Source organism: Hesperophylax consimilis, chromosome 1 (assembly GCF_061612785.1).
Source record: "Hesperophylax consimilis isolate HC1 chromosome 1, BYU_Hcon_1.0, whole genome shotgun sequence".
NCBI classification, from domain to species: domain Eukaryota; kingdom Metazoa; phylum Arthropoda; class Insecta; order Trichoptera; family Limnephilidae; genus Hesperophylax; species Hesperophylax consimilis.
Window position 1 is genome coordinate 22,781,531 of NC_142836.1, and position 25,169 is coordinate 22,806,699.

General features: G+C 38.9%; 1 protein-coding gene across 3 annotated transcripts in view; it reads right to left on the reverse strand.

Annotated features, from left to right (window-relative positions):
* Nucleotides 1–25,169, reverse strand: part of LOC149426461 (protein qui-1) — a 73,909-nt gene that overhangs the window by 25,860 nt on the left and 22,880 nt on the right. For all 3 annotated transcript variants that reach the window (XM_089631022.1, XM_089631008.1, XM_089631015.1), the window contains exons 4-10: nt 24,584–24,706; nt 17,092–17,270; nt 5,399–5,571; nt 5,139–5,316; nt 4,897–5,056; nt 3,786–4,659; nt 3,506–3,700 (exon numbers count right to left, since the gene is read on the reverse strand). In XM_089631022.1, coding sequence (XP_089487148.1) covers nt 3,506–3,700; nt 3,786–4,659; nt 4,897–5,056; nt 5,139–5,316; nt 5,399–5,571; nt 17,092–17,270; nt 24,584–24,706 — 1,882 coding nt within the window. The remainder of the gene's footprint in view (nt 1–3,505; nt 3,701–3,785; nt 4,660–4,896; nt 5,057–5,138; nt 5,317–5,398; nt 5,572–17,091; nt 17,271–24,583; nt 24,707–25,169) is intronic.

Genomic DNA, 25,169 nt, shown 5'->3' on the forward strand with positions numbered 1-25,169 from the left:
TGGGTGAAGTTGGAGTTGATGTAGGAAGAGCCAAAAGTCCCGGTCTGCCGACCTCTGACCTAGGGATTGCTTCGGGATGCTTTGAATTGTTACCAATATTACTTATGCTTGCTATTAATGCCTATTTACTGATTTCTCACACTTTTTTTAATATTCCATGTACCAATTCGACATTGATCACTTTCCATCCCCTCTTTGCACCACCTAAGCGTTGGCGATGTGATGGATAGCGAACCTCATCGACACTATAATATTCTTAACACACTATGTGTGGGTCGATTCGCCAGCTATTTACTACCTATAGCGGGTGAAACATATAAATATTTTGTAATAAATTTTTCTGTTTTGGACCGGTACAGGTATTGTGCTATAGATTAATTTATTTTATTTTATGTATACCGTACAAGAGTAATGGCCGGGCTGTTACAAGAGTAACAGCCCGGCAAGTGGGACTACGGCATCCCTAATAATTGAGGAATGTTGTGGGTCTGATGGAAGAAGAGAGAATTGGAACAGAGCAAAGCTTTTTAAATTTTTTCGATATGGTCATCAAACAGAGCTAAAGCTATTCTAAGCAATGTTTAAATTCGTGATTGTAGTCTGGTTTCAGAGTGTGATTTCCTGTGAAATATGTAAATAAAAATCGATATAAATAAAAGACGATATTCTTATGTGTATGCCTTATAGACTCAAAAACTACTCGACCGATTTCGCTGAAAATTTCAAAGGAGAATGGTTTAAATGGTAGAGAAGTCGGGTATGCCCAAGGAAGTCTTAACCTATTATTTCTAGACTATAATGAGAGAATTAAAGTAAATATAATTAAGTTGTTTTCCTAACAACGTGGAATACGATAATCATTGGTAGAACAAGTCGGGGACATCCGAAGAATATCTAACGCAACATGTCTGTAACTGGATAGTTCTCACATAAGTGAGAGCATCTGTAAAAACCCAGTATAAATAAATCTCTGCACCAGAATGAGTAGCAGAGTCGAATTAAAGTCGATGTAATTTAGTTGTTTAACAGTAACTTTGTGGTATACAGTAGTGAATGGTGGAAGAAGTCGGAGATGCACGATAAATAAATTAGCAACAGCGAAGCATTGCGGGATCCACTAGTATTAAATAATAAATTAATAACTATGGGTTAGATCAAGGAAGTGGGAAGGGGAAGGAGATGGAAAGAGGATAGTGGAGAAGTATCAGGCTCTTCAGGTTTGTCCACCAGGCAAGGCTAAAGCGGTTTCAAGCAACATTTCGATTCCGAACAGTTGACTTTCACCAGGACGATACTGACAGTATGTTACGAAAACTACGGTTATTCCAATGAGTTGACAAGTTAGCAAAAATGTAATCGTGCTAGTAAATAAATATGTTATAGTATAACAGTAATAATGGAGTGGGAAGTGGAGATCGTCAAACTAAATGTATATTTGGATATGAGATCAAAAAGTGCCATTAAAATAACCTAGCTGCAGTTTACGAAGATTCGGCGAAAAGGGTAAAAATGCCCTTAATGTGGTTAACCGACAAAAAAGTGAAAGGGTAAAAATAAATTTCCCGTAGTTAGTGTGCAAATTTATCTTTTTCAGCATTGCCACGCACTTTCTTCTTGCATCGCTGTTATACAACATAATAGTCGATGAACCGAGGATACGATGCTAGGCTAATTGCTTCTATATTATTTGCCTGGTGTTTCATGTTTTCTTTCTTTCACTATTGTTTTCTAGCTTATCATTATAATCACACTACACTGTCAATGCGATGTTGATGACATTGTTTTGCAGATATTGTTCTTAACCCTTTTAGTGCCATTGTTTTTTACTCATATATATATGTACTTAAAAATGCCAAAGGAATCTTTTGTTTTTTATGTCATTTACCCTTGTCTCGAAAAAAACTGTATCTTTTCCAAAAAATTTTCCAATTTTAATTATTTTTTCGGCATTTTCTACAAAAAAATAATGGAAATATATATTGTGAACAAAAATTATAGCAAAAACTGGAATATAAAAGTTAACATGTGTGCTTTCCCGCACAGACTCCATGGAGCTCCTTCCTACAGCAGGCACAAATCAAGTTGCTCCTCTTCACAGCACTGTAATCCTTGCTGCTGCACCGGTGTTACCGCACCACAATGTCACTCCCACTATCACTTTCTTCACAACTTGTTCATTTTCACTCGAACTATTTTCGTATTCCGACATTTTGGGTTAAAAATTGTCTTTTTCTAAATCCTTTTTATATTGTAATTACTAATAATATTATAATTTTAACTTAATGTAACACGTAGAAAGATAAAAAATTAGCGATGCGTGCGAGCGACCTCGCCTACTGCGCGCTAAACAGCAACTGATTTTGCGAGCGCTATCGGGCTCGTCGGCACTCTAGCGGTTAAATTTATATTTTTCCTAAAGGTCCTGCGGTCTCCAGTCTGTACATGGATAACTAATAAATTGAACAACTTTGACTGTCTTAATTTTGTTATGCTTTTTATTTTATTCCTTTCAAATTTCATTCAACAGCGAAAAACAACCGATTCTAGATTGATCAAGGCTTAACTTTGTTTATCCTTAAGTTAGGCTAGAACTGAACTCTGAAATTTATGGTATCGTTCATCATCACATCTAAGGGGTGGGTTAGACCAATCCCCGCATTTATCCAAGTGATGAATTCCCCGAGAAAGCTGTCCCACGACCCTCCTGCGCCACCCCCATCGTCATGGGCTGCCCTGAGGTACAACCGCGCAGACTCGGTGCCGTTCTGCCCTGCCTCTGGTGAACCGATGCACACTCTTTTCTTCATATTATTCGAGCATCTTTCCCCTCTTTTTCACTACATTTCGTCAATGGCCAATCGGGAAGCCTGCTAAGGGGCCCGGGAACCGGGTCACGCTTGCTTTCTGGGTGACCGCTGAGTTCATTCTCAATGAGACTGCCCAGCGGAAGCAGTTTAGCTGTCTTGGGCGATGACGCAAGTTCATAACCTCGTATACTTACATAATTGATTTCAGATCTCCTTTTTTTGTCTTTTAAGTTATCTCTTGTATATTACTCTTCTATTTTCAGATTGCGGTGCCTGCAATATTATACTAACTATGTAAGTACTTGCATACTGCTTTCTAACCCAGTATGCATGGACATTAGAGGGTCTAAAGTCGTTAAAAATATATATATTACACACTTCTGTGCGGTGGAGGAGGAAACCATTTTTTTCCTTATAACGCCGCTGGGAAACGTCTCCCCAAACGACCTAGGGATAGGTCCTAAATGTAGGAAATAGATACATACTCATGGTTCTTTTTTGAATAGATGGGGTGAGTTTAATTTGCCACTTCGAGGCAGGTTGTTGTGGCCAACACATTGTTTGCACCTTGTATTTGTTATTATCGCTGTTGGAATTATGTTGACAGACAATTTTAAGGAAAATGGTAGTTGAATAAGTTATGTTATCAGGTTTTCATTACATAATGTTTGTATATAATGAAAATGGTTTCTACTGACCTGTTTCTGTAGCATCAGACGGTGTATCCTCGGACTCTTCGAACTGACTGAAGAAGAGGTTGGCCACCTCGTGGTGTGTGGCTCTAAGGGGCTCCTGTGCCGACAGATAGCGTCGCCGTGCCGCCTCCGCCACACTCGCCGCTCGCCACACCACTGTTAATTTTCCCGACATATACTTGTCTAATAAGATGCTTTCTAGAACATGAAAAGTACAGTGTTAGCAATCAAATAATCGTTTTGTAACTCACCAATATTAATGATATTGTGAATTCGTGTTTACCCATTTGTTTTTTCACAACACATAGCATTGAAAAATTAAAGTGTCCGTCTTGCACACTTATCACTGCATCACTATTTGTGGTGGGCATCAATAACTCCAGTAGTTCTGTTTCCGTGAGACCAAATTCCGCACAAGTTATGTATTTGGCCAGCCTGCTGAATGCTCCGTGGCCAAATCGGCGCTCTAAATCATCAAGATGTCTGTCAGCTTCTTCAGACGGCAGGCTACTAGCTGCCGGTAGTTGATAGTAACATCCACTGGAGCGGAACTTCTCTTTCTGCGTCGGAGTGAATTGTAGCTGCTCAATAGGGATTGAACTCGTACATATAATAAATACGTTTTTTGGTAGTGTTACGGGAAGCCATGATAGCCCCGTAACAATATCGCATTCCAGCGGATTAATTTTGTGCATGTTGTCTATGAATATAAGCATAATTTCATTTTCCATATCTTCACATCTTCTTAAGAGACTTTGAAACCAGTTATTGATGTAGAGAGGGTCAAAGCTTGCATCTTTTGGCAAATATCCTTCAGGTATTTTGAGAATAATAGATATTTGCTGACATACGACTCTGAGTAATTCTAGGTTATAAACGGAGCGAGGTGTTGCAGCTGAAAACCTTATTATTCTAAGAACAGGTTTTTTAAACAGCTTTTCGCAATTTTCATAAATGTGAGTCAAGAGGGTTGTCTTCCCTGAACTGTGAGGTCCGTACACTAATATTGGTGGATGCCTTGCTTGGGAAGCATAATTAGAGGACATGAGATCTTGTATTTGATTTGTCAAAGTCTGCAGGCATGCCATGTTCAGTTTTTGATGATGTAAATGATTTTTAAAGATTGTCATGTGCGTGAGATGCTCTAGAAATATTTCCTGTAACAAAAGAGGCATTCATTACCTAAAATTGAAAGAATTATAAAATATTTTTTTAATGCAGTTTAGCACAGCTGTAAACCCATTTTTAGTAAATCCACGAAACTTATCAATCAACAGATCGTGCAGTGCCTATATTGCATCTTTAGTATAGGCTCTGCAACCTCCTGACTAATACTATAGTATGAAAACCACTAGCCTACGAAGGTTGAATATTTCTCAAGTTTTGCAGCCTACCTGAATAGTCTTTTTCCTTCCCTTTCCGGAATCAGGCTCCTCGCTGAGATCTAGATTGATAAGTCGCTCCAATGCTCTCTGTACCGTCTCCCTCAGTTCCATCAGGTATTCTGATTGCCCCGGTGACTCCGGGTCCACTTTACCTCCTCGCCAAGGAGCCCTAAAATTTATCAAATACCAATCTTAAGTATGTACGGATTGTGAAGAAACTCTATTTTGACGCTATCTTCAATCTTACTCACTTTATGTTAATAATGTTCTCTTCAGGTAAGATTTTCTGAAACCTTTCTCCGAGGTCTATAATTCTAGATTTGGTCAAAACATCAAGAATTTTGTTATTTTCTTTCTCTTTATTGTGATCTATCCATTCTCTCCTGACAGCCAGGACTCCACTTTTTTTATTTGATGTATTCATAATATCTGTAAAATATCAAAGTAATAATAAAATCAAATTCATTATTACGATATAATCAAAAACTTAAGATATTAAAAGGGGACCTACCCAAAACAACCTGTGCGTGCCTTTCCATGGGACTTTGTAAGAGCTCTCCATATCGTATTGCTTCTGCGTTCTCCAGATCTTTTCCCTTCAAAATACCTTCGATGCATTTTCCTAAAATTTCTATGACTTGCTCTCTTTCTTCGTGTGTTTCCTTTCTATCAGAGGTTAGGTTCCTGAAAAACAATCATTTAACACTTCAATAACAAAGTTAGTCCAGGATAACATTCAAATTCGCTTTTATGAAAACGTTTGTTACGAGTTTAAAAGAACTTGACATTACATAGTACATAAAACATTTCCAATAATTTTCCACCAAATTTTTCGATGGTTCATTTGTTTTCCACGTAGAATAAAGAACACTAAAAATATCTTCCATACAAATTTGAATGGAAACAAATGTTCCATTTAGCCCAATAGCCCAGCGTTGTTTTTCATTTACACTTGCCTGATATCAGAGATTTCTATCGTTTTGTTTTAGAAATTTAAGTCTTGATTAAGCAAATATTTTGATTACGAAACACGCCCACAAGGCACTTCTTGTGTTATTTTTTATTCTATGGTTTTCCCCCATGCCATAAATAAAATGTGTAATTTGAAATGCATTTTATGGGTGCTCTGCGTAAGAACTACCTATGTAAAAGTAATGGCTTTAGGTAGGAACTAAGTAATATAATTTGTTTTTATTGTTCTAGGTAAAAACCAAGGTTCGTAGAAAATGTATTTAAGGCGATGCACTACGTCGTGTAATATTTTAAATTGAGCCGCTATCAATAACAACCCTTACGTAGATGGCGATAAGGTTTAAATTCCCGCTTAACACCATCCGCCTGTTTTGATTTATGCAAGAAAAAAACATGGCCAAAAAGTGCCTTTTATTTTATTGTGTGGATGGATGTTCAGAAATAAATATTTAATTTTTTTCCGATCATTTTATAAATAACTTAATTTGCCACATTATACAATAAAATCATAACCGAAAATGGGTTCCTAAGTAGGAGATTTTGAACTTTAAAGCAGTTTTCATAGGCCTTATACATTATTTTTTCTGGGCTTTTAAAAAGACTTATCTAAAAAATACTCGATTATTTCAAAGGCCAAAATGTATTCTATTCGCAGTATTTAATTAAAGCATCTGAAACATTTCTAGGTGACCAAATTTTCAAACCAAAAACCCATGATTTTGCATTACTACGTAGTGCATCGCCTTAACAAAGCTAGTTTCTCATAGCTAGAAAGTCGTAATGAAGCTAGAAGTCCATATTACACTGGGAGATTTGAATTTACTACAATACAATCGGCGTCAAGTGACTCAGACTGCATTTGCAATGATTTATTTACGATTCGTTGGCTATACTAATTATTATATTAAAACTAATGTTCAGATTAAACCAAAAATTCCCAAGACTATTTGCAGTGTTACTTATGCTTTGATGATGTAAAATCGGGGATATTTATTAGCGCCTTTGAAGACATTCAAATTTTCAAATTGAATGTCTCATTAAGCAAACTATCATGACAAGGGAACGACAAGGAAAGTGTTGAGAATAATCATATCTATACAGAGAGTCACACACGAAGCATTGCTTGAAGTCGTATTTGGTGATCATATGTGAATAGCCAGGTACTTGCCCACCTTTCTCTTCCCCATATCCTTCCCTTCCCCAGGCCTATGTCATCTTTGAGGATGCTATGCAGACGGTCTTTTTCAGAAGTTGAGGTTGCGAAAAAAGGGTCTCGAAGAGACCCATGTTGTAGGAGGGAGGGAACACGAAATTATTCCGTCATTCCAGTGCAGAGATCATGCGTTAAGTCTTCCTCGGGCGTCCACGATTATTTCTACCATTCACTAGTAACTGTATCCAACATTGTTATCTACTGTTAAAAAAACTACATTATATTGTCTTAAATCAACTCCGTGTATCGTTTCAGTGCAGAGTTAATGCTTTAAGTCTTCGTTGGGTATCCCTGACTTTTGACTGATTACCACATTTTTACTGTTAACAAACAAAAATTTTTCGACTTTAATTCAACTCGTATGTACAAACATAAGTGCAAGGAAATCAACTTGGATTTACCAATAAATAATATTAATAAAGAGATCGTTCTTTTCGGACTCCAACTGGACTTCGAGCTAGTCACGAGCTTGCGAGCAACCTGATGCATTTTTTTTTAAAGTGCCTTTATGAACCAACCTTGTTAAATAAGTTTTCTACGAACCTTAGGTAAAAACTATCTATGTATAAGACGTTTTATGACTCTAGATTTATGGTTTTACGTAAGAACTACACGCATTATAACCTTCCAGATCACAATAAATCGTCAAATTCCTTGTGTACATTTAAAAAGAATGTTAAATTATTTCTGCCATCCGAGGATTTCCAACATATTCTTTCATCTCTGTCCTTTTAAATTGTGGCATAATATTTTGAATACGTTTATTTTATCATCCTTTTCTTTTTAAAGTGTAATTTTTTTTTTCTCTCTTTCTTTCTTCTCTGTTTTGAAAAATAATAGTTTGTTACATTTTTCTTGCAATTAAATATCAATGTATATCATGGTCACCCTACATGTTTACAATATTATACTGTAATTAATAAGCTGATAGGTACCATGTAGGTATCCAATTTGTAGAAACGTCAATGTAACAATATTGTTATCTTAATATATAATCTTTGTGCTATTTTTTTTTATTATTTTGTAAAATTATTAACCTCAACACAGGCTTGTCCTAATGAAGTGAAAAATTCTAACTTAAAAAAAAGATACAATGTAAAGAAACGATAAATAAATAAATATATTTACATTCATTTATGGCTATAGGTAAAAATGTATTATTAATTAACTCTTTGTACGCGGCCGCATCAACTGTTGTTACGGCAAAAAGTCTATACTCACACGCGGCTGTATCAACAGTTGATACGGAAACTTTGACAGCCGATATTCCAGCGCTCTTTCGTCATAAATGTATTTCTTGCTCACTTGGACATTCGTAGAACTATCACGATGCTGACATCTACAAGAATTTCTCAAAAATAAAATTGCAGGTATTTCATTAAAAAAAAAATCGATAATCAAGTGCGCCTCTTCGCGCCTTTTAGTCCTTTAGTTTACATTTTTGTCAACGGATGGCGTTACTACTAGTATGTCATTCACAACTTTTCATAACTAAAAATGATATTAGCGTAGGGAGTGTGGCGAACCCATCGCTCAGGGAGTGGAAACACGACCTGCAATAGCCATCCCAAGCTAAGGTGTGAGATACTGTGCTCAGGGCTGAATGACACTGGGGAACAGTGTCACGAACGGTTCCTCCGAGACACAAGGTCGCATCTCGGAGTATACAGACCTTACCCCAGCATTCGGGGCTCTGCTGGGGTGGACCTTTTATTTCCCTAGATACTCGTGGGACCAAATATGGACTGTAAAAACAAAAACCAAAACAACACTGACGAGGGACCTTTAAGGAACCTAGGGGGAGTGGAAGGAGGAGTTGAGGCCGCCTCGGTGGACTCATCCCTCTTGGGGCCTTTGAGGAACCAAGAGGAAGTGGAGAGGAGAGATGGGACCACCCTGGTGGACTCTTCCCTTGAGGGGCCCTCTGGGAACCATAAAGAAGGACCTCCGACGGACGCAACACGGCGGGATCCCCCAGGGGATCCAGACGTGGAAATGCAGGGACCATCAGGGGACCTGGAAAATAACTTCTTTAAGAACCCCCGACTCCAACTGGGGCCCTCGGGGAACCAGCGGAGAGGGGGGGACTTAAAGAAGAGACTCACTCCAACAACCACCGCTGAGGAAGACAAGGTAAAGTCCCTGTCAGACGATGTGAAAAAAATTCACATCAGTGGGAAGAAACTCAGTGGGGCTGCGAGGAGAAAACTCAAAAGAGAGAAGCAGGGGCGGCAGGAAGGAAACCGGGAACAACCAGGGACTGTAAAAGTCCGCTGGGGACAACCAGGGACCTCGAAGGCCGGAACCAGGCAAGGCAAACCAGGGACAGACCGGAAGCTAACGGGGACCGCAGAAGGTAACCGGGAGCAACCTGGAACGCCCGGGGAAAAGAAGGCTGGGAAGAGGAGAAGAACCTCACCAGAACCTAAACCCTTGGGGCTTTCACCGGGAAATTCCAGGAAAAAGCCCCGAGGAATTCTCACCTCTGCTACCTATGCGGAAGCCGCTGGAAATAAAATTCGAGTGGCTGTAGTACATAGGAACAGAGAGGAAGAATTTACAAAAGAGCAGGAGGCCCTCGTGAGTGAGGCGGCCGCGGATCTGATTTTGAGCATCCCAAAGGGGCAGTTCAAACCCAGATTCGACGAATGCTTCACTCAGAGGGGCGTCCTGAAAATGACCTGCTCCGACAAGGAGTCAGAGACATGGCTGAGGGAGATGGTGCCGACCATACGGAAATGGCAGGGCTGCGACCTGGAGGTGATGGGGTTGCAGGAACTGCCAAAGTACGTAAAGGTTATGGCAGTAATCCCCGAAAATGGAGCAGTAAGCACCGAGAGGTTGCTACAACTGCTGGAGAACCAGACTCCCCGGCTACACACAAAAAAATGGATCGTCCACGACTCGATCAGGGATAAGAACATGTATCGCCTGATCATGAGTGTGGACGAGGAAAGTGTGAAGGTGCTGAGGGAGATGGGGATGACGGCGCATGTCGGGATAAGGAAGGCCACTTTCACGGTGCGCTCTCCTAACACCGAGGAGCGTAAATAGGAGGAATGACTTAAGGATTAGGCAGTAATGGCTAAAAACTTACAGTTCATTCAAATAAACTTGCACCGCAGTCCGGCAGCGACTGCAGTGCTTAGCAGTAGAGTCACTCGGGACAGTGTGGACGTCGCGCTGATCCAAGAACCCTGGACTTATAGGGGGAAGGTCAGAGGACTAAACATGAACCAAGGTCTAATCTATTATAACGAGTCGGGGGACAGACCCAGGGCCTGTATTCTCATCAGAGGGATACCTGGCACACTGCTACCCGAACACTGCAGTAGGGACTTAGTGGCTGTGAAGCTACAGGTCACGCTGGACCAAAGAAGCAGGGAAGTAGTTGTGGCATCAGCATACATGCCCTATGACTCTGTGGAACCACCACCCTCAAGGGAAATAACGAGACTCGTCCAAGACTGCAGGGAGAAGGGTAGGGAACTGATACTCGGAGCAGATGCTAACTCGCACCACACTGTGTGGGGGAGTACGGACATCAACAAACGAGGACAGGACCTCCTGGAATACCTGATGACAGTGAACCTTGAGATTCTTAATAGAGGTAGGGAACCCACCTTCGTTATAAGTAACAGACAGGAGGTGATAGACCTGACCCTAGGAACATTAAGAGTCTCAGGATGGAGAGTATCGGACGAACCATCCCTGTCGGACCACCGACACATAGAATTTAAACTAGAGGGAGAAACAAGCAAAACGGGGACCGATACATATAGGAACCCAAAAGCAACTGACTGGACTAGATACTCGGAGGAACTAAATATAGGAATGACAAGATTCCCAGCTAAATACGGTTGCCCCGAAGAAATTGAGGACGCAGTAGAAGTACTGAGGGACTCAATGATAAGGGCATACGAAAATAGCTGCCCTCTGAAGACAAGTACCAGGGACAAAACACCGTGGTGGAGCAGAAGACTGCAGGAGCTACGGAAAATAGTAAGGCAAGCTTTCAACAAGGCCAAAAAGTCAGGAAACTGGGATGCCCACAAGCAATACCAGAAAGAGTACAAGGTGGCAATCCAGAAAGCCAAAACATGCTCCTGGGAGAAATACTGTGGGGAGGTGGAAACCATCCCACAGACTGCAAGAATCCAAAAAATTCTTGCAAAAGACCCAGGGGCAGCAAAAGGCCCATTCAAAAAAGCTGATGGAGGATATACCAACAGTTGGGAGGAGGAGTTGGAGGTACTGCTGGGGAAACATTTTCCCGGCTACAAAAAGTTAGAAGCAGATGATACCGGTCCACCACCAGCCCGAGTTACACGGGAAGGTAAGGACTGGGACACTGCGGCTAAAATAGTTACTCCCTCCAGAGTTAAATGGGCAATCAGAGGGTTTGACCCTTTTAAAAGCGCAGGAGAGGATGGAATCTTTCCGGCACTTCTACAGAGGGGCCTAGATACAATCCTACTTCCGGTGACGAAGATCCTGAGGGCATGCTGTGCCCTCGGATACATCCCCATACCATGGCGGAAGACAAGGGTAGTGTTCATACCCAAACCGGGGAGAGCTGACTACGACCAACCAGGTGCATTCCGCCCAATTAGCCTCACCTCATTTCTTCTGAAGACAATGGAGAGGCTAATGGACAGGCAGATAAGGGACGGGGCACTGAAAGAGAAGCCCCTCCACGAGTTACAGTTTGCTTACCAAGCAGGTAAGTCAGTCGACGCGGCACTGCACAGGTTGGTGTACAAACTGGAGCAGGCACAAGCGACTGGGGAACTGGCGGTAGGGCTATTCCTGGATATAGAGGGAGCATTTAACTGCACCACTATTAAATCCATTGATGAAGCGGCAGAAAGACATGGACTCGACAAAACCACCAGAAGGTGGCTGAGGAACATGCTCTCAGGCCGGATACTTACGGTGACAAGGGGTGAGGTAAGCATCAAAGTGCTGGTGACACGAGGGTGTCCACAGGGAGGGGTCTTATCACCCTTGCTGTGGAGCCTGGTGGTGGACAACCTCATCCGGAAACTCAACAACAGGGGCCTATATACGCAAGGGTATGCGGATGACATTGCAACCATAATAAGGTGTTGGGATGCAGACACAACCCGAGGCCTTATACAGTCAACACTGGCAACAGTGGAAGAATGGTGTGAAGAAACAGGACTGTCAGTCAACCCAGACAAGACAGAACTAGTAATCTTTACGCGTAAAAGGAAACTAGAAGGATGGAGCAATCCAACCTTCTATGGAAAGGAATTAGAACCCTCTGACACGGTTAAGTACCTCGGAGTCATCATAGATGCCAAACTGAGCTGGAAAAACCAGGTGGAAACTGTAGGCAGAAAGGCCTGTGCTCTGATGTGGGCAACTAGGCGAATCTGCGGCAGAACGTGGGGTCTCAAACCTAAAATGATGCAATGGCTTTACACAGCCGTTGTAAAACCAAGGATCATGCACGCAGCCCTGGTCTGGTGGAGGAGAACAACACTGAAAACAGTGATGGTCACACTCAATCACATACAGGGACTTGCATGCAGAAGCATCACAGGAGCCATGAGAACCACTCCAATACTAGCCATGGGAGTGCTGCTGAACCTACCCCCACTAAACATAGAAATAGAGGGGGCGGCGATGGCGGCAGCCTACAGGTTACATTGCAATGGCCAATGGAGAGGAGAGTTGCCCAGAAACAGTCACACGGAGATAGGAATAAGACTGAGGGCAATTAGTCCGACGGCTGGGATGAAGCAGGACGGCAAACAAGCCGAATACTTCTTCGGACAGCTGTTTAAAGTGACGTACCCCACAAGGGAGGAATGGGACACGGTCCCAGGTCCAAACTCCAAACAGGAACTAATCTGGTTCACAGACGGGTCCAAGATGGAGGAAGGAACAGGGGCCGGGGTCTGTCTACAGGGATCTAAGAGGGAACTCAGTATACCTCTAGGAATGCACTGCACTGTGTTTCAAGCTGAGATGAAAGCCATCTTAGTCTGCGCACAGGAGAATATGAGTATCGGGTACAGAAATAAGAACATAAACATATGTTCTGATAGCCAGGCGGCCTTAATGGCACTGGAAAGTAACCGATGCGACTCCAGACTGGTGATGGAATGCAGGACTATCCTAATAGAACTGGCGACCATCAATAAAGTAACCCTGCTCTGGGTACCAGGACATAAAGGTATTGAGGGCAACGAGCGGGCTGACGAACTAGCAAGGAAAGGGGCGAAAGCACCACTTGTGGGATCTGAACCGGCCGTAGGAGTAGCAGCTTGCCACACCAAACTACATATCAAGAGGTGGGTCAAATCCCAACACTGGAAGGAATGGAAGAAGGCACCCGGAATGAGGCAATCTAAAGTACTCATAAACGGACCGGACCCTAACCGAACCAGGCAACTACTCGATATGGACAGAAACTCACTGAGGGAACTGGTAGGACTATTAACGGGACACTGCCATCTCAGGAGACACATGCAACTGTTGGGAGTGGAAAACACCAACATCTGTAGGAAATGTGAAGAGGAGGAAGAGACTCCAATTCACCTATGGTGCCAATGCCCCGCTCTGCTGGGAATAAGGCTCAGATACCTGGGAAGACACAGTGTGGAACCAGAAGATATCGCCACATATCCAATGACAGCCCTGGTGAACTTCATAAAAGGGACCGGGTTACTGGCAAGGGAATGAGGTAAAATGGGAGCCTATGGCCTAAGTGCTCGCGGGGAACGTAAGTAAACCGCCTCCGACTATAAAAAAAAAAAAAAAAAAAAAAAAAAAAAAAAAAAAAAAAAAAAAAAAAAAAGTGATCATGGTGTCCCACTTGTGTCTATCAACGCAGTGGCCTAAGTACACACACGCCGAGTGAATGGCGGGACCACATTCAAAAGATACGGTACGTCTTTGTATGAAATGAGTGTAGACACACGAGGATTTGTTTTCATATTGTGGAGAATAATCTTTTCTGTCTATATAGTCCAATAAATCATGCCAGAATGCAATAATTTGACATTTAATTGCGTGCATAGGTATTTGAAAATATGTACCGCGTACGGGTATAGATAAAACGGAGCAAATTTACGCGTTCAAAAGGTTAAGCAAAAACTTATTGTTTGAACAAATTATTACAGACGAACAATACCTATAAGTTTCATAGGTTACCCTAAGTCTTTCCATAGAATGCATTTACCCAGTTACGTGTTACTGGGCAAATGCATTTGATTGCGTTATTAACTAAGCAAAAATGACCTCATTTTGTGTTTTGAAGGAGAGGATAACTTATTGGCTAGACAAATAATGGTGAATATTAAACCCATATTAGCATTTCCATTCAGTTGACAACTCAATGACTACCGTGCTTTATATGGACAAGGATTAAATGTTACACTAATCATTCAAACATCATTGACAACATTTACGTACTTTGTTGGTTGGAAATAATAATTGAAGTAATTTAAGCAATTAACATAGCAATATTAAGATATACTACATGAAATCTGAGCTAAATATTTGTGAGATAGCAGGGAGATTTGATAACAGAGCAACAATACATAGGTGATGTTGATACATATATTTAATATTAACTTTGCGAATTTTGTGGATCACGTAAAAGATTTATTTCAACACTATTCCTAAATGGATGTTGTATTTTTGTAAACCAGTCAAATCGCTGTATTTTTTAATTTATGTTCTTGTTCTTTTTACTTTTGTTTCTTGCATATATTATTTTTTAATGTAATTTTATTTTGTTATTTCTTTCTCATGTTTCAAAATTGTCTGTCATCAAAATTGTACCACTTACATGAAAAAGCCCTCTGGGCATTAAATAAATAAATAACTCTAGGTAGTATGTAAAAAAGATATTTTGTGCGGTAGACACATATAAAGTACTGTAAATTATAATGCAGAATTATGTTTTGGAAATATTTTTGTTAATTTGACTTGTTCTTAGTCTGTTATAATGTACCAACCAGGTAAGTGAACATATCATTAAAATTTTAAAACTTTGGTACTCCGCTGATTCTGTGGCTCAAGGTTAGAACTATCCATGTATAAAGTAACCTAACCAAGTAGGCACTGATTCATCCATAAAATCAGTAATACCTTTGTATAATGTCAGCCTGTGAGGTTCGAATTCAGGTGAAGCACATTGAAAAGATTTCCCAATATGCCGTATACAGGGTGTATCGGCAAGTACCCGACAAACTTTAACCAGCTATTCCTCAGCACATTTGGAGTAAAAAATGTTATGGGCGCTTTGCTGTCCGGTATCATTTTTTTTCCATTAAAAACAAAAAATAAATTAAAAAAACCACACTCCGTCACTGTCATTTGCATTGTTTCTCGTGTTCAACAGCTGTTATTAGCAAGTGTGTCAAAAAGTGTCCACGCTCTTTCGTACACACTAAATAATAATAGTTAAAAATGAGACGAATGGTGCCGTGCCATTTCGTTGTGATTGTAAAAGCGCGCCAACGTAGGTACGTACGTACATTATTCAACGAAACTCTAACAAAATATTGCCAGACGGGTTTTCAAACTTTGACAAAGGATAAAATGGTGACATGTGGTGAAAATATGAATAATAAATTTTTTATTAAAAAAAAAATGTTACCGGACAGCAAAGCGCCCATAACATTTTTTATTCCAAATGTGCTGAGGAATAGCTGGTTAAAGTTTGTCGGGTACGTGCCGATACACCCTGTATATAATAAAATGTATAATAATAATGCAACAAAAGATTTGTATGGGATATGAATGTGACACAAAGACAGACATACCACATTAAGGGCACAATTTATTTGTGCCCACCATCGGCAATGCTCTCATTTGCAAATATGTCAGCAAATGGCAGTAATTTAAATGTAAATCACACATCACCAGAGATGTGCTTTATTTCAAATAAATCCATTTCAAATGGAAATGCAAAATGGGTATTTTCCATTTTGCATTTTAAATGCTTTTCTAAAAACCATTTTGAATTTTAAATGCTTTTCTCAATGCATTTTCCATTTTAAATGCTTTTTGCAACATTCTTCCTACTTTCTCCACTCATCAGCCCCAAATATCAGTCGGTCCTCAACCTCGCTATGAGAGATAATTTACATTTGTCAAGTTGCTCCCTGGTAGGAGCCCTGGCAATTGAGTGATACCATTACAAAAAATACTGATTCAAATACTGAACATGGCCATGACGCTGTAGTATTAAATGTTAGATAGCAGTTTCTATGTTTTTACGTTGGCAACATTAGTCCGGCGCAATTTTTTTGTGGTTTCATAATCTGTAGTCGTGGTGTTTTTGGATTTACCATCATGTAATATGTTCTACATTGATGTCCATTGTTAAATGACAAAATTGTTTAAAAATTCTATTATTATTTTAATAGTTTGACCTGAGAAACCATTTTGCATTTTCAATGCATTTTGAAAATAGGTATTTTGCATTTTGCATTTGAAATGCTTCTCTAAAAACCATTTTGCATTTTCAAATGGAAAAGTTTTGACCCATTTCCATTTTGCATTTCAAATGGTTTTGGGTACCCATTTTGCACATCTCTGCCCATCTTTACCATTAAAATTATCATATTGGAAGTAGTAGAATTAAATAAGAGTTATAATTTATCCAAAATCAGATAGGTCATTGTTAATTTATAATTTAATTTAATATAATTTAATTTAATATAATTTAATTTATAATTTAATTTAATATAATTTAATTCATTCATAATCAAAATCATAGCCCATCTCTGCCCAACTTTACCATTAAAATTATCATATTGGAAGTAGTAGAATTAAATAAGAGTTATAATTTATCCAAAATCAGATAGGTCACATGCTCGAGTATCCTTGTAGAATAACTGTGTCTACCCTTACACATAGTTCAGTGTGTATATGAGAACTTTTAGACTAGAATAATAAAATTCAATTAGAAAATGTTGTACCTGGTGAAACAAAGTCTATTGTAAATCTAAGAATGTAATAATATGAATACTCACCATCCCCTGTTAGCGATGATGTGAGTATTACCCTGTTTGGGCGGTGGGTACCAGCAGCGGAGCAGGTCTGCGTCCAGCCGCAGCACCTCGCACTTGTCGAGGAGAGCACTCAGCAGCCCGCCCTCGATCTCCTTGGGCAGGGACGGGCCACTGGAATAGCTCTCACTGCTTGACAACCACTGAAACCAAATTATATTTCAATTTGAATTGTGTCTACCATTTTGTTATTGGTTCAAGAAACTTTGACAAGTAAGAAATATTATTCATTGGGGAACATTTTATCGAATAACACATATAAGCAGTGCATTTATATGGTAAAAGGGGCTAGAACAACATTCTGGCGCCATTTTTCCAATTTTTCCAATGTAATAAACTAAAACCACCCGCCATAACACAGGAGCATCCCTTGCATGGCGGTTGAAATAACATTCAAAATGTATCATCCAATGTAAATTTTCTTTGAAAAAAAAAAACAAAACAGTTTTAATAATAATAATAACATAGCATTTATATAGCGCAGTTTAGTGTAATTCCACTTCAACAATCTTGTTTACCAAACTTGTATAAGAGTACGTAGATAAGTACTTTCTGTGGTTACTCAAAAGCTGTGGCAGTCACAGCATAAAGGCTGAAAGCTGTGCCTATCCTAAAAAAACGAACCATACAAGTTTTCAATCTAGATAATAATTAAAAAATTTATTAGAATATTTGTTAACCCTCCAATGGGTGATGTGGCCTGGCCAGGCCATTTTGATTTTCAAAAGTGATTTTCCTTTTTTGTTGACTTTTTGGCAAGCAGTATCAATATACTATACAACTCGGCGAGCTGCGTCGAATGGTGCTATTGCCGATGAGTTTGCGTTTAGTTTGTAGAATTTAAAAAAAAATTAACTTCAAACTTTCAAGGACTGTACCACATGGCCTGTACAGGCCATTGCATACGGCATCACGGTCTAGTGGCTCTTTCTTTGGCTAATGTTTCGGACAGCGTTATGGACAATATTCGGACAACGATTAACGCTTGCAACACAGTGTCACTTAAAAATACATAAACATACACTTCACCACAATCTACACATGCGCCCTGATGATGGACACTGTAACGCAGTCATACTCAACCTGCGGCCCGCCGAGCTATTTTGTGCGGCCCTCAATACATTTAATATCAGGAACATGATTTACAAAATCTGGCATTCTATATCACGTTAAGTTGAGATTAATTGCGACTTTGACGTACAGACATTGAAACCCGAAGAGGATAGTATAAGTATAATATACTATCTATATAATATAATATGGTATAAGAGTGTTGCTACTGCACACCATAACTGCACAAGCTTGGATCTATCTCTAAAAAACAAAGATTTGACAGACAAATTTACAAATTTTATTTGACACATAAATTTTTGACAGTTCCAAAGTTAAATGGTTACCAGTGTTACTTGTTACTACCAACGAAGGCGATGTATCGCCATCTAGGCTACTAAACATAACAAAAACACCTATCTTTATATATCTATTCTATTTGATATAATATTTTTTGCGGCCGGAAATTTTCGAAAACGGAATTCCGTAGCTACCCCCCCCCCCATGGATTTCGAAAAATTGTTGTGGGGAATTACATATGATGCTTTTGGCTGCGCGGAGTTCTGTAACAACCCCCCCCCCCCCCCCCCCCCCCCCCCCCCATGGATTTGAAATATTTCGGGAGCACTCATTTTGAATTTTTTTTGTGGGGAATTATTATGTTTTACAGAAATTCTCTAACAACCCCCCCCCCCCCCCCCCCCATGGATTTCGAATAATAAAAGGGGGAATCAAGCTCACACCTTTGGCAACACTGACCAGTATAGTATAACAGTGACGAATTACACATTGTGTCATCCTAGGAAGGCTAAATAAAGATTTTAATATTCATGAAAGCCGATGTATGGTGATGTTACCAAAACAAACTAGCTGAGATATTCATCAAATCCACCCCTAGCAGTTAGCAGTTAGTATTTAGTCAGTCCTCGTATTGACATTACATTATTCAAAGCCAGAACAGATAATGTGGTGTTAACTCACGTTAGCTTATCAATAATCACTTGTGGATTCAACGCGAGCTGCTTGGTACTTGAATTACACGGAAAGATAACATAAAGTATACCTAATTCACATGACAGGTGACATATGACACTGACAAGGTGGTGACAAGTAATAACTATAAGTACCTAATAAACTATATTAAACTAATAGGTAAGTACCAGGGTACGAGGTAGGTACCTAATTTTGGTTAGGAAATGGTTAGGGACGTCCCATATTTCATATTATTCATGAATAATGCCATTACATTATTACGACATTTAGTGCTTTGTTAAAGTTTCATAATAATATAAATATTAACTTACGAATTAATTCAATTATAAAGGAATATTCCCCGCTCATAAACATAATATAATATTATTACAATATAACCACTGATATGACCATTTCACACTTTCACAGGGAGGCAAAAGTTTTGCATTGCAAAACTAGCCAATCACAACGCTCGGTAGATTTTATTTTTGATCATTGCGATTGGCTAGAAAAATATAATCTAACCACAGACATAGGAATTAATAGACGAGAAGATAATAGTCCAGTCAGTGGGGGATAAAAAAGGGCTCCACCTTGCAAAAGGTTAGGTAGTAGCGATTTTCACATATGTTGTTAAGATTGGGTCTCTAAAGAAAAAAAAAAGTTTTCGACCTTGGGGGGGTCGAGCTCGACCCGCCATCTTGGATTGAAGGGGCCAAAATTTGGTTTTTTCAAAATAATTGGTTGATTTTACAACCAAATTGTTGAAAGCAAACTTAAAGATAACTAAATTACCTACATTTTTTTACAAAGTTTTTTTTGTAAATCTAATAGGTAACGAGTTACAGCGGTTGAAAGAAGAAAATTTTGACAAAAAATTGTAAAACTCCAGTTTTCTTGAAAAATTTTGTAGGAATATATTACACAATATCATTTTAACGTATTTCTACGTTACAATATGCTAATATAGCATCATCCGATATCATATCATATATCATAATCATAACCAAGAAGGAATGCGCAAAGGTACGAAAACATCATTTTATGGTGTTTTCGAACAACTTCCAGAAGTCGTGCAACTTGAAGGTAGCAAAATTAATGTTGTGGATGGAGGATATCTTTTACATAAAGTTGTATGGAATTGGAATGATTATTTTGGATCAATTTGCGAGAAGTACGTTCACTATGGATCACATGCAGTCATTGTTTTCGATGGATATCCGCTTGATGATGGTGAAAAAAATACGAAAACCGCAGAAAGACTTCGCCGATCGAAGAAACACATGTCTGCAGATATTCTTTTCGATGAAACAATGTCAGTTCAAGTTTCACAAGAACGATTTTTAGCCAATGAAAATAACAAAGTCCGTCTGATTTCGATGCTTACAAATCAATTTATACAGGATGATTTTAAAGTTAAGCAGGCTGAAGAAGATGCTGATGAGTTGATTGTCAATACTGCGATTTCCTTGTGTTCATCATATGACGCTGTTTTCATTATTGGCGAAGACGTTGATCTCCTAGTTCTGCTGACAGCATTAGCACCACCCAAAAGTAGTATATATCTTCGCAAACCCGGGAGAGGCAAAACTTTTGAAAGACTGTATTCCGCGAATAGTGTGAAATACAAAGAGGCGGCTGAGAATATTCTGTTTCTTCATGCCTTTAGCGGCTGCGATACAACACGGTCCTTCTTCAACCAAGGAAAAACAAAATTTTGTTCGCTTGTGCAAAACGACACAAGACTCAATGCCATGGTAGGAATCTTCAAACAACATGATGCAACACCAGAAGACATAGCAGTTGCAGGAACACGCTTTCTTGTTGCTTTGTACGGGGATGACATGGATAAGGAAACCTTGGAAGAAGTCCGCTACAAACGTTTCGCAAAGTCGACAACAAAAAGCAAATTCAATCTTGCCTCTTTGCCACCAACGAACGACGCTGCTCGGTACCATGCATTTAGAACGTACCATCAAGTCCAAAAATGGTATGGAATCCAAAAAAATCCAGAAAACTGGGGCTGGAAACGTGACACCAACGGGCTTGTTCCAGCAAGAATGACAAAGAAACCAGCACCCGAGACTTTATTAAAATTTATTTCATGCAATTGTAAAAAAGGATGCGGCGTTGCATGTAACTGCAGGAGCTGGATTGAAGTGTTCTATTGTATGTGGGTGCTGTAATGGTCAAACATGCCGAAATTCGCCAGAGGTTCACATCGATGTCGAGGACGAAGAAGAGATTTTGTCAATGGAAGCCCAGAATCTCAGTATCACAGGCAATGAGTTAGATGATGACATTGATAACGAAGACTGTTATTAAGTAACATAATTTATAGGAACATAATTCATAGTAATGTAACATAATTTCGAAATCTACCATCGCTGGTATATCTGTGGAGTAGACCTAATGGGGATACCACAATAAAAAAAATGCGCCATGTTCTCTACCTCATGGTGGTGTGGAAATGTTATATTTATGAAATATACATAATTATATCAAAATTATTATAATTATGTAATGAATAACCCGAAAAAATTACAAAGTTGGGAATTTCATCATTTTTTAGAAAAATATTCACATTTCCGCCACTGTAACTCGTTACCTATTAGACTTACAAAAAAAAAGTTTCTACAAAAAATGTAGGTAATTTAGTTGTCTTTAAGTTTGCCTTCATTAATTTGGTTGTAAAAACGACCACTTCAAAATTATTTTGAAAAAAACAAATTTTGGCACCTTCAATCCAAGATGGCGGGTCGAGCTCGACCCTCCCAAGGTCGAAAACTTTTTTTTTTCCTTAGAGTCCCAATCTTAACAACATATATCATAATCGCTACTACCTAACCTTTTGCAAGGTAAAACTCCCCACTGACTGGACTATAATGGCGAGGGGTAAAATCAACTGTTGAAGAACGAAGGGGGTTAAGCTGACTGTGATTCGTCAATAAATCAATCTGACAGTAAATAGGCATCTCGCATTATAATATCACCATTTAGTTCTTAAAAGTAAAATCTGCTTTTGAATGAATAGACATTTTTACATGGGAGCGCAAATTACTCGCCACGTTATGAACTAATTTGCGAAGTCCAAATTCGGCAAAGTAAATTTCTTCTGTTTGCAGAGTCGTAGTTAATTTCAGAGTATTTAGTTAAGACACTTTTACAAATGTTTCATAATTTACTTACCCCAGTAAACAACGATGAGCACACTTGAGAATCGCTACATTGTGATGTGATAGTATATGTTTCTAAAACTGATCCATATAATACGGTGTGAATAAGCTTAAAATAAAGTAAAATAATGCTTACTTATGGAATGTAATACGACAATTGGGTTTATTCTCTTTTTCACATCTATTTTTACAAGTTTTCATATCACAAGTCAACATTTTGCCGTGTTATTTCGTAAAATGAACCGATGATGCCTCGACCATAGTTCGCACAAGAATGATGACGTCACGTTTTCAAATTTCACTTGAGGCCATACGCGAGCCCAGCCGGCTCCAATGGAACCGGTATGGGGAGTGGGGATAATACGCTTTTAATCACTTAGGGCAGGTCTACTAATATTCATATGTCTATGAATCTAACGAAACTTCATCTTGACATTTTGCGGGCGGAACAATTTTAAATCCAGGTTTGGGGGTATATATATATATATATATATTTTTTAATGTAAAGTACCTATATTATTATGGGCGCCAAAACTGGTTGTGAAATTTTGAAAAATTTTAAAATTAAATTTATAACGATGAAAACTTATTTAAATAGCACTTAGGGCCCCTGCACACGAGCAAGTTTAGTTGAGGCGACTGATTTTGAAATGGTTTTGGAACATAGACTAATACATCAATGTTTTGGAAGCTATTTTAAAATTCATGCAAATAAAAATAAGATGTCTTCCTTGTGTCGCGTCGTTTCTTATACTTTCATATACCTTAATGGTGTTGATGTACGCAACTCGAGGCCGACTACAGTACAGGCCTTGGCTTGTGACGGATTTTGAAGTGTCACGTGATCAAGTCAGTGCCATCGCACAAAGACAGTATGCAAATGGCAGCGATTGTTGTTGATGTGTGTGTTGTTTTACCGCAAGCATATTATTAAATAAACAGAGTGATCAGACTATTATAAACTGTAAAGTTTGCTTAACAACAGCAGTTTACTTTACTTGACTTCGTAATTTGCGGTCTCGCGCCCAGGCCTGTTCTCTAATCGGCCTTGACTCAGCTGTTGCCGGTAACCCACAACTAAAATTTACTGACTTAGGTACAAGTAAATAATTTTAAAGAGACCCTTGCTTGTGTAGTGGAGTACCTACATTCAAACGTGTCCTTTTGTTCTGTGCGAGTAGTTTTGAATTCGAATGGTTGAACCTGAGAACCCGAGAATCCAAGACCCCGAGAACTCAAGAACCCGAGAACCCGAACCCTACACCTAGAACTCGGTTTGAAATTCGTTTTTTAAATGGTTCAATGGCTAGTCAGGGCAGTGGCAATTCAACACACTTTTTTTAAGTGATATAAAGTCATTAAAATTTATGAAAAAATGCCTACAAAGCTTTATGTTAGCCTATTTAATCTAGTCTTTTCAACACATCACTATAACTAAAACAACCCGTCTATGCGCAACGCTTATCGCGTTCTAGTAGTGGAACACGTTTCGACGAGATATTAATTAGTACGCAATAGCGCCTCTAATTGTATAGCTCTATGAGTTAATGCAGGATTGTTAGATGGGAAGGTATCGAGGGACGAAAAATAATGTGAATGTTCTTAATTATTTCTTTTTGTTATTTAGGTACTTATTGCATCCTACTTCTTGTTTCTTACTTCATACACTCTGCTTCTTACCTCCTGATCCTGAATACTTGGTCCTGCTTCCTGCAAATCTTGCATCCTGTTTCTGGCTTTCAGAGCCTATTTCTTCCTGCATCCTGCTTCTAGCTTCCGATCTTGCTTTTTGCTTTTGCTGCCCTTTGCTTCCTGCACCCTGATTCTTTCTTCCTGAATTCTACTTCATACATCTTGTTTGAAGTGTCTCATAAATTTTCTCTTTTACACTAGTCACTCATTATACGGAGTCAATATCCATGTGGTATTAAAATTTTTCTTGGTGAAATAACTTATTTTTTTATAGTTTTTTTTTTTAATAATATGAAATGCGAAAAACACTTATTACATAAAGACTAAAAATAAATAGCGAAACGAGGAATAAAGTGTTATAAAACATGGGTTAGTAGCAGTGTAGCACACTTTTTAGAAAGATTGTTTAAACGCAAACACTTGAAGCAAATAAATTTAACACTTGAAGCTCTGAGCCAGCAGTAAAAACACTTCTGGCTGTTCCGGTCACAACTGAAGACCAAACTTACTTTAGTTTTTTTTATTACTAAATTAAAAGGAAAACGTAGAAATAGTTTGTTTCTTACCAGAAAGAAGCAGGCTCTAGAAGTGTCATGGCAGATTTGTATTTCTTTCAGGTGGTCTTGTAAAATGTGTGGTTCATCGGCTTCGTATTCGCTGCAGCCATAAAGCATGTCCACTAGCTCTATCTGTAATCATTGTTTGTCAATTTGTACTTTATTGCTAATTAAATTACACTGGCGGCATTGATAAAACACAAATTACATACAATATACATGTACCCATAGTTACCTAATTTAGGCAACAAAATATTTTTGCTAAAAATCAAATGACTTAACGATAATCGGTGTAGGTACAATACGGTAAACGCTTACTTCAGCTTAGTTATTTAATTTTTTTAAATCCCAAAAACTTGATTTTGTATACCTATAAAGTGCATTGGTCGATTATTTCAAATATATAGTCTTCAAAATTATTTGTGCATAAATTACCAGAATATTACCGGAATCTTGATTAGGCATACACAATAATTATTTTCTTGTAGTCGAAAATAATTTCATTTGTTTTTCAAAGTAAGGAAATGTTACGGAAATTTTCAGTAATCTGATATCACATTCTGAAAATTCTAACAATCCTTTTCGGCTACGATAA